Source organism: Xyrauchen texanus, chromosome 34 (assembly GCF_025860055.1).
Source record: "Xyrauchen texanus isolate HMW12.3.18 chromosome 34, RBS_HiC_50CHRs, whole genome shotgun sequence".
Lineage (NCBI taxonomy): Eukaryota > Metazoa > Chordata > Actinopteri > Cypriniformes > Catostomidae > Xyrauchen > Xyrauchen texanus.
Genome location: NC_068309.1, coordinates 6793515 through 6805706, shown reverse-complemented (window position 1 = coordinate 6805706; position 12192 = coordinate 6793515). Strand labels below are relative to the sequence as shown.

Below are 12192 nucleotides of genomic sequence, written 5' to 3'. Positions count from 1 at the left end.
ATCACGGATGTGTCTGATGGCCGTGGTGTCAACTGCAAACTTCAGGAGCTTGACAGTGGGGTTTTGTAGTGCAGTCATTCGTGAACATGGAGAAGAGCAGTGGAGAGAGAACGCATCCCTGGGTGCTAATAGTGAGGGTCCATCTGGGCCTGAAGATTTCCTTGTCTTTTGTTTCCAAAAGACCTGGCACACATCCTCCTCACAGATCATAAGTGCAGATTGAGTAGCAGGAGGTTCCAGGAGGTGTTGGTGTGTGTGTGTGAAATGAAAATAAGAGCTGTGAGGGGTGTGAGAATGGGCTTTTCAAACCTGCAGTAAAACAAATTCAGTTCATCAGCTGTTAGTTGACTACCTACAGAGCGAGGGGAGTTGTCTTTTACTTGGTGATGCTTTTTAGGCCTTTCCACACAAATGCAGGATTGTTGGCTGAAAACATTTTTTCCAGCTTTTCAGAGTAGCTTCTTTTAGCAATTCTGATTTCCTTAGTGTGTTCCTGGCCTGGTTGTACAATGTTTTATCCTTACTTCCCTTAGCATCCTTTTTGGTATGACGAAGCTGTCTGAGTTTTCCTGTAAACCATGGTTTATTGCTATTGAATGATTAAACTGTCCTAGGAGGGATGCACATATCCTCACAGAAACTGATATATGATGTCACATTATCTGTGAGCTCGTCCAGGTCTGTGGCTGCAGCCTCAAAAACACTCCAATCACAGTGCATTCAAAGCAGGCTTGTAGTTCCAGCTCTGCTTCATTGGCCCAGTCTTTACAGTCCTTACTACAGGCTTAGCTGATTTTAGTTCTACTTGTTGGTCGGGAGAAGATGAACCAAAAAGTGATTAGAGTTCTAAAGCAGCATGTGGGACAGAGCAATATGCATCCTTTACAGTTGTGTAGCAATGGTCTAGTATATTTCTTTCTCTGGTTGGGCATGTGATGTACTGTTTGTATTTTGACAGTTCACAGGTGAGGTTAGCTTAATTAACCACACCTGTGTTTATAAAGTCATAATCCGCCATTGTAGTCACGATTTGTGTGACATTGAATAAATGCACAGTTGTTGTATCGCCTCTAGTGTTAATTTCACCAGGAAACTGCAGCAAAACAATGAAAGTGCCACCTAGAACTACAGTTTGCAAAAATGTAGTTATAGTGACGTTCATTTTATGAGACTAGGTTGACCTAAGCCTAACTGGTAGTGTCATAAAAAATATATTTGACATGAAAAACACCATTGCTAAAGCAACCACATAATATTGTGGTGCTTCTGTGACTTGGCACATGTGTCGACTCGCATACTCTTCAGGACTTGTACACCGGTCCTCTTCTTCACAAGAGCAAAACACAATAATTTGAGCTACCGTGCAATTTGATCCTGCACTAAAAAGTTTGTAAATGTAGTTGGTTATGTAATGCAAACAATTAAATGTATTTACTTACAAGTCTTGCATTATAGTAAAAGTGTTAAGTTGTCATAACTTAGAAGGAACAGTAAGTGCTTATAAACTGATAATCTAGTTTTACTCTTGATGTTTGTGAAAGGGAATTATTTCACAAGGAAACTGCAAAAATATAGGTATAGTAACCTGATTCTATGAGACCAGGTTCAATCTACAGTATATGTTCAACACAGACGCACAGTCCTTTTACAGACCATCTGTTGTGTCAGGTGCTCACATAGCTTCTGCTATTAATTCCAAAAACAAGATTTGCAGTAAATGGCTGAATATTTTATAGCTACATTCTCTATGGCAACAGTGATCAATTTTACTTTCATCAATGAGAGTTCAGCAAAACTGAAGTCTCAAGCCAGAATACTTTTAACACTGTTCTTTTTTTCCTTCTTTTTATCAAGTTTAATAATTAATTTATAGGCTGTGCAATTCTTGCAGCCCCTAGCAAAACGATAATATCCTGGAGACTATGAGTTCTGGATGGTGATGTTTGGTTCAGAATGTACCAGCAGAAACCATCTGAGCTCTCTGACAGAATTGTTGCAGCAGTAACTCATCTGTAATGGTCTACAGTAAAGCTTTCAGCTTCAGGCTGCGTATGAAAACCTCCAACACGATATGAGTGATTTATCAAGCACTCTCTGATAAAGAACACTGAAGACTTCTTGACTAACAGTTCTGCAGTGTGGACGGTCTGTAGAGGAGGAATAGTCCATGTTTTGAGAAGTTTTTCGGCAGAAACTTCAAACGATCTACCTGCCTTTGTGCCCTGGTGCTTGTAGTGTGCTGCAGTCATGTTTGGAAAAAAACCCTACTGTTCAAACATTTACTCTTCCCTACCCCTGTGTTTCCTCTGTTTTTCATCAAGCAGACTGATACCTGCTGTGTTCACTGGCGCACAGCTGAAATACTGCACCATCAAAACAGCGATTTACTAGGCGATTCTGGGGTTTTGGAAATTTGTTTTGTGCCTAGATTTTTACATGTTCTGAAGAAAATAGGTGCTTGTCTGCACAACAATAGCCAGCACGGTGCTAGGGGATTTGTATGCATATGAAACTTTAAATATACTGTATTCAGTGTGTTTACATGCACAGCAATATACTGATAACTATCAAAAATCAGCTTTTACAAATAATGACAACACGCATTTACATGAAATGTATTATTCTCTGACGGAAACATCAAAATGTAAACAGACATGTGCACATTGGATAAGCCAGTACGAATGCTTGTAACAGGGTTTACATGCAGAAAAATATTTAATGTGTTGATCTGAATTTGCTTAAACCATTAATGACTTTATGCTGATAAAGGAACGCCATTTAAGGCATTTACATGACCTTACATGTTGTGATTTATTAAGAATAAACAGGGTAAAAACATGCATGTAAATGCCTTTGTAAATACATGTAAATCGTTTTTATATGTAACCCTTCTAATGCGTTCAGAATCTGCATACACCTTTTGCATTTGCGGGTAAATTATGGCCCGGTGGAATTCAAGCATATAAATTATTCATAACCAGATGGTTTTCATCTAAAACTATATTGTAAGTCATTAATAGGTTCTTAACTGATCATACATCTAAATCAAAGGTATACATTTTTACATTATTTGTTATGTTTGCTACATCTGTCATGTCTGTTTTGTCCAGGAATGTGTGTGAGTCTGTGTGTGCATGTTTGTAATCAAGATGCAGTCCCAGTGTGAGACAAAAAAAGTGAGAATGTATGGGAGAAGCAAAATGTAAGTGAAGTGTTAATAAGTAAAAATAGAATTCATAGATGTACTACAAACAAATCTACATAATATCATGTGTAAAGCCACAACTGTCATCTGCAGAGCTTCATAGGTAGTTTCTCTTATAAAATAATTCTGATTGCTTTAATGTGTTCAGCGCACATGAATGCCACCACAAAGTCATAATTACCAGTGGGAACCTCTGGATTTTCTTTGAGCCCAGACTTTCCAAGTTAGGGCCGTGTTGATTTAAGAATCATGGCAGAAGCAAATTGTTATTGGTAATAATTCAGATTTACTTGTGGATATTGACTGTACTGTTTAGTTTGAATGCATTTTTGGTACTGTTAATGAAGAATAACTATACAGTTTTCCAGAAAATAAGACTCATATAGTAACAGGGTTGTGCAATAGAAGTACATTTCCCATTATTATATGTGGTCGCACGAGACTGATTAAAATAGATAGATTTTTTAGATAGATAGCATTAATTACACACCTAATGTGCAGTTTTGCTTTTCATTTTGTTGCTTTGATGCTAAAAATCTTCCTGTCTATGCCAGGAAATGATAAAGAGAGAAAAAAATATGAAATTGCAAGGCAGGTCCCTTCTTTGTAACTAAAATAACATGCATGCACATAGCATCATATTTACGATCTCCAACCTCATAAGTACAAACTTTACAGGAGGATTTAAACGCCCCCACTAGATAAAACAACATTAATGACAGTTTATCTCTGTGTCATCGAATGCACCTGTTCTATATTCCTCTTTCATGCTGTCTCAATCCCAATACAATAAACACACACACACACACACACACTTGCTTTTAGACAGTTTAGATGCAGCAGGATAATATGATGGACAACATAAATATAAAGATTCTGTGTGTGTCAATGATAGATCTGTCGCAAAATATTGGAGATTTCCAATAAATGTGTGTGTGATTAATGGATTATGTTACAGAAAAACAGTAAGTGTTATGGGATGGAAAAATGCCATCAAATAAACAACAACTTGTCCCTTACACACACACACACACACACACACACACACACAGACACACTCACACACACACACACACACACACACACACACACACACACACACACACACAGACACACTCACACACACACACACACACACACACACACACACACACACACACACACACACACACACACACAGTAGTGTTTCCATGTTTTATGGGGACTTTCCATAGACATAATGGTTTTTATACTGTACAAACTTTATATTCTATCCCCTAAACCTAACCCTACCCCTAAACCTAACCCTCACAGAAAACTTTCTGCATTTTTACATTTTCAAAAAACATTATTTAGAATGATTTATAAGCTGTTTTCCTCATGGGGACCGACAAAATGTCCCCACAAGGTCAAAAATTTCGGGTTTTACTATCCTTATGGGGACATTTGGTCCCCACAAAGTGATAAATACACGCTCACACACACACACACACACACACACACACACACACACACACACACACACACACACACACACACACACACACAGACACACACACAGTCTCTCTCTTTCTTCATCTCCCTGTCATATACAAAACTAGACACCATCGATTAAATGCACAGCCGTTACTAATATGATAACTCTTTTCCACAGGCTAGATTATTATCTTGTGCAAGACTCCGTTCATGACCTTTATTTCCATGAAGGTGATAAGACCATAGAAGACATGTATCTGCACTGTGGTAATCAGGCGTAATCTCATTCATTCTGTAGCTTCAGGAGCCAACCATTTAGAATGTTGATTCATTATCTATTTCCCTCTCTCTTCCTCCCTCTCTCTCTCTCTTTCTCTCGCGCACTCATTCTCTCATTAATGGAGGTTTGAATGGATTCAACATTTGGACTTGGGCTACACTCTGAAATACGATTAGGACATTAACACAAATTGAAAAGACAGTAAGCGCACCACTGGGACAACAAGCACTGATACTCATCTCCTCTTTGAAACAAGGGGCTGTTCTCGGCACATGCCGGAAAATGTAAAACAAACTCAACACCTTCTTTAAATTAATTGTGTTGGATAGATATTAATCCAGTAGCTGGTTGAAGCATACCTGGTGTTCTAACTTACATTCTGGCCTAAATTATGTTTCTGTCTTATTAAAATGAGAACACTACACTTTATACCCTGTTCTGTCAAACAATCTTAGAATGTGAAAATTTCAATGGAAGTTTAACTGTGTAGTGCTCTGAAAGTGCTGTTTATATGTTTTATTCAACAGATGTTCTGTGTGGTGCTGGTGGTGTTTTTATATGACTTGTTTTTTATGAGATGTAGTGTGAGTGGTCCACAGTTAATGGTGTTCAGGAGGTGTTTTGTGGGTGATGTTGAGGTGTAGGTGGTGTTTAGGAAGAGTTCAGTGGGTGGCATTTAGAAGTGATGTGAAGATATTAGATGGTGTTCCATTAGTGGTGCTTATGTGATGTTTTACAGACTGAGATTAGGAGATGTTTTGTAAGTGGTGTTTCAATATTGGAGATGCTCAGTGAAAAGTGTTAAGATGATGTTCTGTAAGTAGTGTTTTTTTAACTAAGTTTAGCTACTGTTCTGTAAGTGGTGTTTAGGAGATATTTGGTAAGTGGTGTTTATGTATAGGAGTTCAGTAAGTGGTCTTTAGGTGGTGTTTTATGAATTGAGTTTAGGTGTTGTTCTGTAAGTGGTGTTTATGTATAGGAGGTGTTTAATAAGCAGTGTTTAGCTAATGTAAAGTTTAAGAGGCTTTCTGTGAGTGGTGTTTAGATTATGTTCTGTAAGTAGTGCTTTGTGAACTAAGTTTAGGTGTTGTTCTCTAAGTGGTGTATATAAACTGCTGTTTAAGTGGTGTTTTGTAAATTGAGTTAGTTGATGTTTTTTAAGTGGTGTTTAAATATCGGAGGTACTCTGGTAAAAGTGTTTAGAAGGTGTTTTGGAAAAGTTATTTGTGAACTGAGTTTAGATTGTTTTCTGTAAGTGGTGTTTAGGTGGTGTTTTGTGAACTGAGTAGGTGGTGTTCATGTATAGGAGGTGTTTAAAAAGTGGTGTTAAGTTGGTGTTTTTTTAACTGAGTAGGTGGTGTTCTGTAAGTTGTGTTCATGTATAGGAGTTGTTTAGTAAGTGGTGTTCATGTATATGAGGTGTTTAGAAAGTGGTGTTAAGGTGGTGTTTTGTGAACTGAGTAGGTGGTATTCTGTAAGTGGTGTTCATGTATAGGAGGTGTTTAGTAAGTGGTGTTAAGGTGCTGTTTTGTGAACTGAGTAGGTGGTATTCTGTAAGTGGTGTTCATGTATAGGAGGTGTTTAGAAAGTGGTGTTAAGGTGGTGTTTTGTGAACTGAGTAGGTGGTATTCTGTAAGTGGTGTTCATGTATAGGAGGTGTTTAGTAAGTGGTGTTAAGGTGGTGTTTTGTGAACTGAGTATGTGGTATTCTGTAAGTGGTGTTCATGTATAGGAGGTGTTTAGAAAGTGGTGTTAAGGTGCTGTTTTGTGAACTGAGTAGGTGGTATTCTGTAAGTGGTGTTCATGTGTAGGAGGTGTTTAGAAAGTGGTGTTAAGGTGCTGTTTTGTGAACTGAGTAGGTGGTATTCTGTAAGTGATGTTCATGTATAGGAGGTGTTTAGAAAGTGGTGTTAAGGTGGTGTTTTGTGAACTGAGTAGGTGGTATTCTGTAAGTGGTGTTCATGTATAGGAGGTGTTTAGAAAGTGGTGTTAAGGTGGTGTTTTGTGAACTGAGTATGTGGTATTCTGTAAGTGGTGTTCATGTATAGGAGGTGTTTAGAAAGTGGTGTTAAGGTGCTGTTTTGTGAACTGAGTAGGTGGTATTCTGTAAGTGGTGTTCATGTATAGGAGGTGTTTAGAAAGTGGTGTTAAGGTGGTGTTTTGTGAACTGAGTAGGTGGTATTCTGTAAGTGGTGTTCATGTATAGGAGGTGTTTAGAAAGTGGTGTTAAGGTGGTGTTTTGTGAACTGAGTAGGTGGTATTCTGTAAGTGGTGTTCATGTATAGGAGGTGTTTAGTAAGTGGTGTTAAGGTGGTGTTTTGTGAACTGAGTATGTGGTATTCTGTAAGTGGTGTTCATGTATAGGAGGTGTTTAGAAAGTGGTGTTAAGGTGGTGTTTTGTGAACTGAGTAGGTGGTATTCTGTAAGTGGTGTTCATGTATAGGAGGTGTTTAGTAAGTGGTGTTAAGGTGGTGTTTTGTGAACTGAGTATGTGGAATTCTGTAAGTGGTGTTCATGTATAGGAGGTGTTTAGAAAGTGGTGTTAAGGTGCTGTTTTGTGAACTGAGTAGGTGGTATTCTGTAAGTGGTGTTCATGTGTAGGAGGTGTTTAGAAAGTGGTGTTAAGGTGGTGTTTTGTGAACTGAGTAGGTGGTATTCTGTAAGTGGTGTTCATGTATAGGAGGTGTTTAGAAAGTGGTGTTAAGGTGGTGTTTTGTGAACTGAGTAGGTGGTATTCTGTAAGTGGTGTTCATGTATAGGAGGTGTTTAGTAAGTGGTGTTAAGGTGGTGTTTTGTGAACTGAGTATGTGGTATTCTGTAAGTGGTGTTCATGTATAGGAGGTGTTTAGAAAGTGGTGTTAAGGTGCTGTTTTGTGAACTGAGTAGGTGGTATTCTGTAAGTGGTGTTCATGTGTAGGAGGTGTTTAGAAAGTGGTGTTAAGGTGCTGTTTTGTGAACTGAGTAGGTGGTATTCTGTAAGTGGTGTTCATGTATAGGAGGTGTTTAGAAAGTGGTGTTAAGGTGGTGTTTTGTGAACTGAGTAGGTGGTATTCTGTAAGTGGTGTTCATGTATAGGAGGTGTTTAGAAAGTGGTGTTAAGGTGCTGTTTTGTGAACTGAGTATGTGGTATTCTGTAAGTGGTGTTCATGTATAGGAGGTGTTTAGAAAGTGGTGTTAAGGTGCTGTTTTGTGAACTGAGTAGGTGGTATTCTGTAAGTGGTGTTCATGTATAGGAGGTGTTTAGAAAGTGGTGTTAAGGTGGTGTTTTGTGAACTGAGTAGGTGGTATTCTGTAAGTGGTGTTCATGTATAGGAGGTGTTTAGAAAGTGGTGTTAAGGTGGTGTTTTGTGAACTGAGTAGGTGGTATTCTGTAAGTGGTGTTCATGTATAGGAGGTGTTTAGTAAGTGGTGTTAAGGTGGTGTTTTGTGAACTGAGTATGTGGTATTCTGTAAGTGGTGTTCATGTATAGGAGGTGTTTAGAAAGTGGTGTTAAGGTGGTGTTTTGTGAACTGAGTAGGTGGTATTCTGTAAGTGGTGTTCATGTATAGGAGGTGTTTAGTAAGAGGTGTTAAGGTGGTGTTTTGTGAACTGAGTATGTGGAATTCTGTAAGTGGTGTTCATGTATAGGAGGTGTTTAGAAAGTGGTGTTAAGGTGCTGTTTTGTGAACTGAGTAGGTGGTATTCTGTAAGTGGTGTTCATGTGTAGGAGGTGTTTAGAAAGTGGTGTTAAGGTGGTGTTTTGTGAACTGAGTAGGTGGTATTCTGTAAGTGGTGTTCATGTATAGGAGGTGTTTAGAAAGTGGTGTTAAGGTGGTGTTTTGTGAACTGAGTAGGTGGTATTCTGTAAGTGGTGTTCATGTATAGGAGGTGTTTAGAAAGTGGTGTTAAGGTGGTGTTTTGTGAACTGAGTAGGTGGTATTCTGTAAGTGGTGTTCATGTATAGGAGGTGTTTAGAAAGTGGTGTTAAGGTGGTGTTTTGTGAACTGAGTAGGTGGTATTCTGTAAGTGGTGTTCATGTATAGGAGGTGTTTAGAAAGTGGTGTTAAGAAGCTGTTTAGTAAGTCTTTAGGTGTAGGACATGTTCCATAAGTTGTGTTTTGGTAGTGTTCAGCGAGCGGTGTTATGTGTTTTATCTGTGATATGTTCTCGTAAATAAGGTCTCACCCCTGTATCTTTGCTTGCGTGATTGTGGTGGCCATTATGCCATCTATAAAGTATGTAAAAACAACAGAACAAAAACAGAACTCAAAACACCCCCTGACTCATCTCAAACCATTGCATGCACACAAAAAACACACCGCTGCGTGCCACAAGTAAACAAATTGAAAACTCAATTTACACACCTGAATTACCAAAGAAATTGCCATTTTCTCAAAGTTTGTGAAGTGGAATCTAGAGTGCTTCATTAGAATCCAGATCACAACATTTTTCAGAGATGCACTTTTTACTTTGTTTTGGAATGTAGGATTTTCGTGTTTATTTAATTAGATAGAAAAAAATTATGTTTATGCATAACATGCTTCAATAAATTTACAATCACCCATATTTGTATGTGAACATTGTTTATATGATATGTGTCACTCACTGAATCTCAGAAGACTTATACAGTATGTGTGTGGGAGTGTATGTGTTTTGTGAGTGAGTTTGAAAGCTTTATTGTCTCTTATTGTTATAAAATGCCAGTGTTTATTTTAATGTGTCAGTGTTTACAGCCTTATTATGCAAGTCTTCCTCTAACCCGGGTAAAGTTGAGCAACATGCCAGATTGTCACAGATTCAATAGGCTGTAAATCTCAGAGATGAGAAGATGAGCAGAGCCACACAGAGGTAATTGATGTGTTTGGCAGAGTCAGTTTGAGATTTACTTGCGCGCACATGCCGAGTAAGCACGCTGCCCCACTGCAAGACTAATGCAACATTTACACAGGCTGTACGGTTCAAATGCTCATTCTTTCCAATCAATATGAAAATACATGCTACACAGAGGTACTGGTTAATTTAATAACTGATGCGTGAAGAGTGTGGTTTGCATATCTAGCAGCCAAGAACACTGCACTGGGTATTGTTAGTAGGAATGGCCAAACTGTCATATTTTCTCCAAAGTAAAGCTCCAGTTTGTTCTCAAGATGTTCCTTTTAGTAACACTTTACACTACAGCGGCCTTGTAACCAGGAGAAAAGCAACCCACCCCATTTAGTTTTGGTAATGTGTCTTTTCTCATGTGCAATTGGTGCTTTAGTATTACTTAGCACACAGAGGACGTGTGGGGGTTAGGTGTCACGCTTTTTTGTACAGTAAGTAATGCTCACGTGGGATATTTTACGCAAGTCCATTTCTGTATAGACACATACCTTAAATTCTTGCCTAAAAAAAGCTATTTAAAAATGTCCACTATATGATACAGTTCATTTAACACACTTAGACCTTTGCAGGACTGTCCAGGGATGCAAACTCATGAGCAGTGAAAAAGTCATGGCAGGTGTTCCAGATGTATAATTTCTGTTGAATTGTTTGTTGAATTTAAAGCTTTTTTTCAGTGTTTAAGCTTAAAGTAACCCTTTCAAGAGATTTTAATAAGGAAAATTATGAACATTTCCCCAAACAATTTGGGAAAATTCATTTCAGAAAAGGTGACATGTTGTCACACGATATGGGGCAAGTTGTCACGTTCAGTCATCAGTCATTAAATAGCATGTTACAGACTATTTCATAAAAAAATACATTATGTAACAGAATAACTCATGAGATAGGAAAAATATAAAAGGAAACACATAAAAATAACAATTATAATTAAAATAATAAATATAAATTAATTAATTATAATTAATACATTTGTATAAAATTACAACATATAAACTACATGTGAAAACTTGCACATATTTGTTAAATTTGCCCTTATCTTAAAGGTGACCATTGTCTTCATGTATCCCAGTACAGTTTTATTATGTTCACTTATTTACCCAAGAGCTATTCCAAAAATATCATGATATTGGAATTGTAGTTTGAATATATATATATATACATTTAAGACGGTTTTGAACGAGATGTTTAAAATCAACATACTAAACCACTGCTATAGAAAACAACCACTTGTGTAATGTATTTTAATTCCCTGTGTGACAACCAGCCCCGTTCTTCCTTACTTATGTAAACTGTAACGTGAAAGTGATGTGACCTGCCTTTATGAATCTATATATTCAATGCACGGGGTCTGTATTGCTAGGAATATGTAAATCATGGGCTTTGCTTGCAACTTGTGAGCGTACAAATTGTTTCGCTTGTTTTTGTCTGCTGTCATGATGTTTAACAGTTGGCTCTCCATATCACTGAGCTTGTAATCCCATCCATTAATCTCTTTAAAAGAATTTCACTAATTCATCGCTGCCTAATCTCTCTCTCTCTCTCTCTCTCTGTGTGTGTGTGTGTGTGTGTGTGTGTGTGTGTGTGTGTGTGAGAGAGAGAGAGAGAGAGAGAGAGAGCGAGAGAGAGAAAGATGGCGCTAGACCTACTTGCGTTAGTTCCGTGCTCACCAGCACAAGCACGATGAGACTCAAGAGCTTGTTCACGCGCTGCATCTCGCGCCTCCGCTCGCTCGGGCTCGCTCTCGCATGCAGATCCGGTCCGGTGCCTCGTTAAGACCCGCTCGTTGCTCCTCTCTCTCCTCTGTCCCCGGTCTTCCCGGTTTGTTGCGGTCTGTCGCTTCTCAGCAACGGAATGACAGAGAAACACAAATCGGTCTCGTGCAGCAGTCTCTGGGCATCTCGCGCGCGGAGAGTCTCGTACCTCCCGTTTTCTCCGTATTTATGTGTCGTACTGCCTCCTAACGACTCCGGTCTAGAGGCGAGGCGTCACACTGGGAGGTACGATAGCTCAAAACACCCAAAGTTTGTGTGTATCTCTCACGGTGTGAGGCGGAAATGTTGGGCGAGCGCGAGCTGGAGCTGTCCAAGGTACTGAAACCGGATATGACGGCGCGCGTGGGAAATTCAACACACGGATGCGCAAGAGGAGAAACCTGCGCGAGGCGTAAAAATAACCATGTTTGTGAGGATATTTTATCTTCCTACTACGTTTAAAACAGAATATTTTAAAAAATTGTGTCCACAAGCCTAGATTTTTACAAAAAATGTGAGAGGAAAATGTAGGGAGTTTTAGCTTATTGCTATGCCGTTGCTAAGGTGATATGGGCTTACTGGCCCAAATCAAAAGAGTCCACTTCCAAGTTTCTATGATATTCTGGTCCATAGTTAT

At 38.7% G+C, this 12192-nt stretch overlaps 1 protein-coding gene across 1 annotated transcript in view; it reads right to left on the bottom strand.

Annotated features, from left to right (window-relative positions):
• olfm1b (olfactomedin 1b) overlaps window positions 1–11885 on the bottom strand; it is a 42999-nt gene extending 31114 nt beyond the window's left edge. Inside the window, exon 1 of the mRNA XM_052104096.1 lies at window positions 11451–11885. Coding sequence (XP_051960056.1) covers window positions 11451–11516 — 66 coding nt within the window. The 5' untranslated portion in view covers window positions 11517–11885. The remainder of the gene's footprint in view (window positions 1–11450) is intronic.
• Between the last annotated feature and the right edge of the window lie 307 nt (window positions 11886–12192).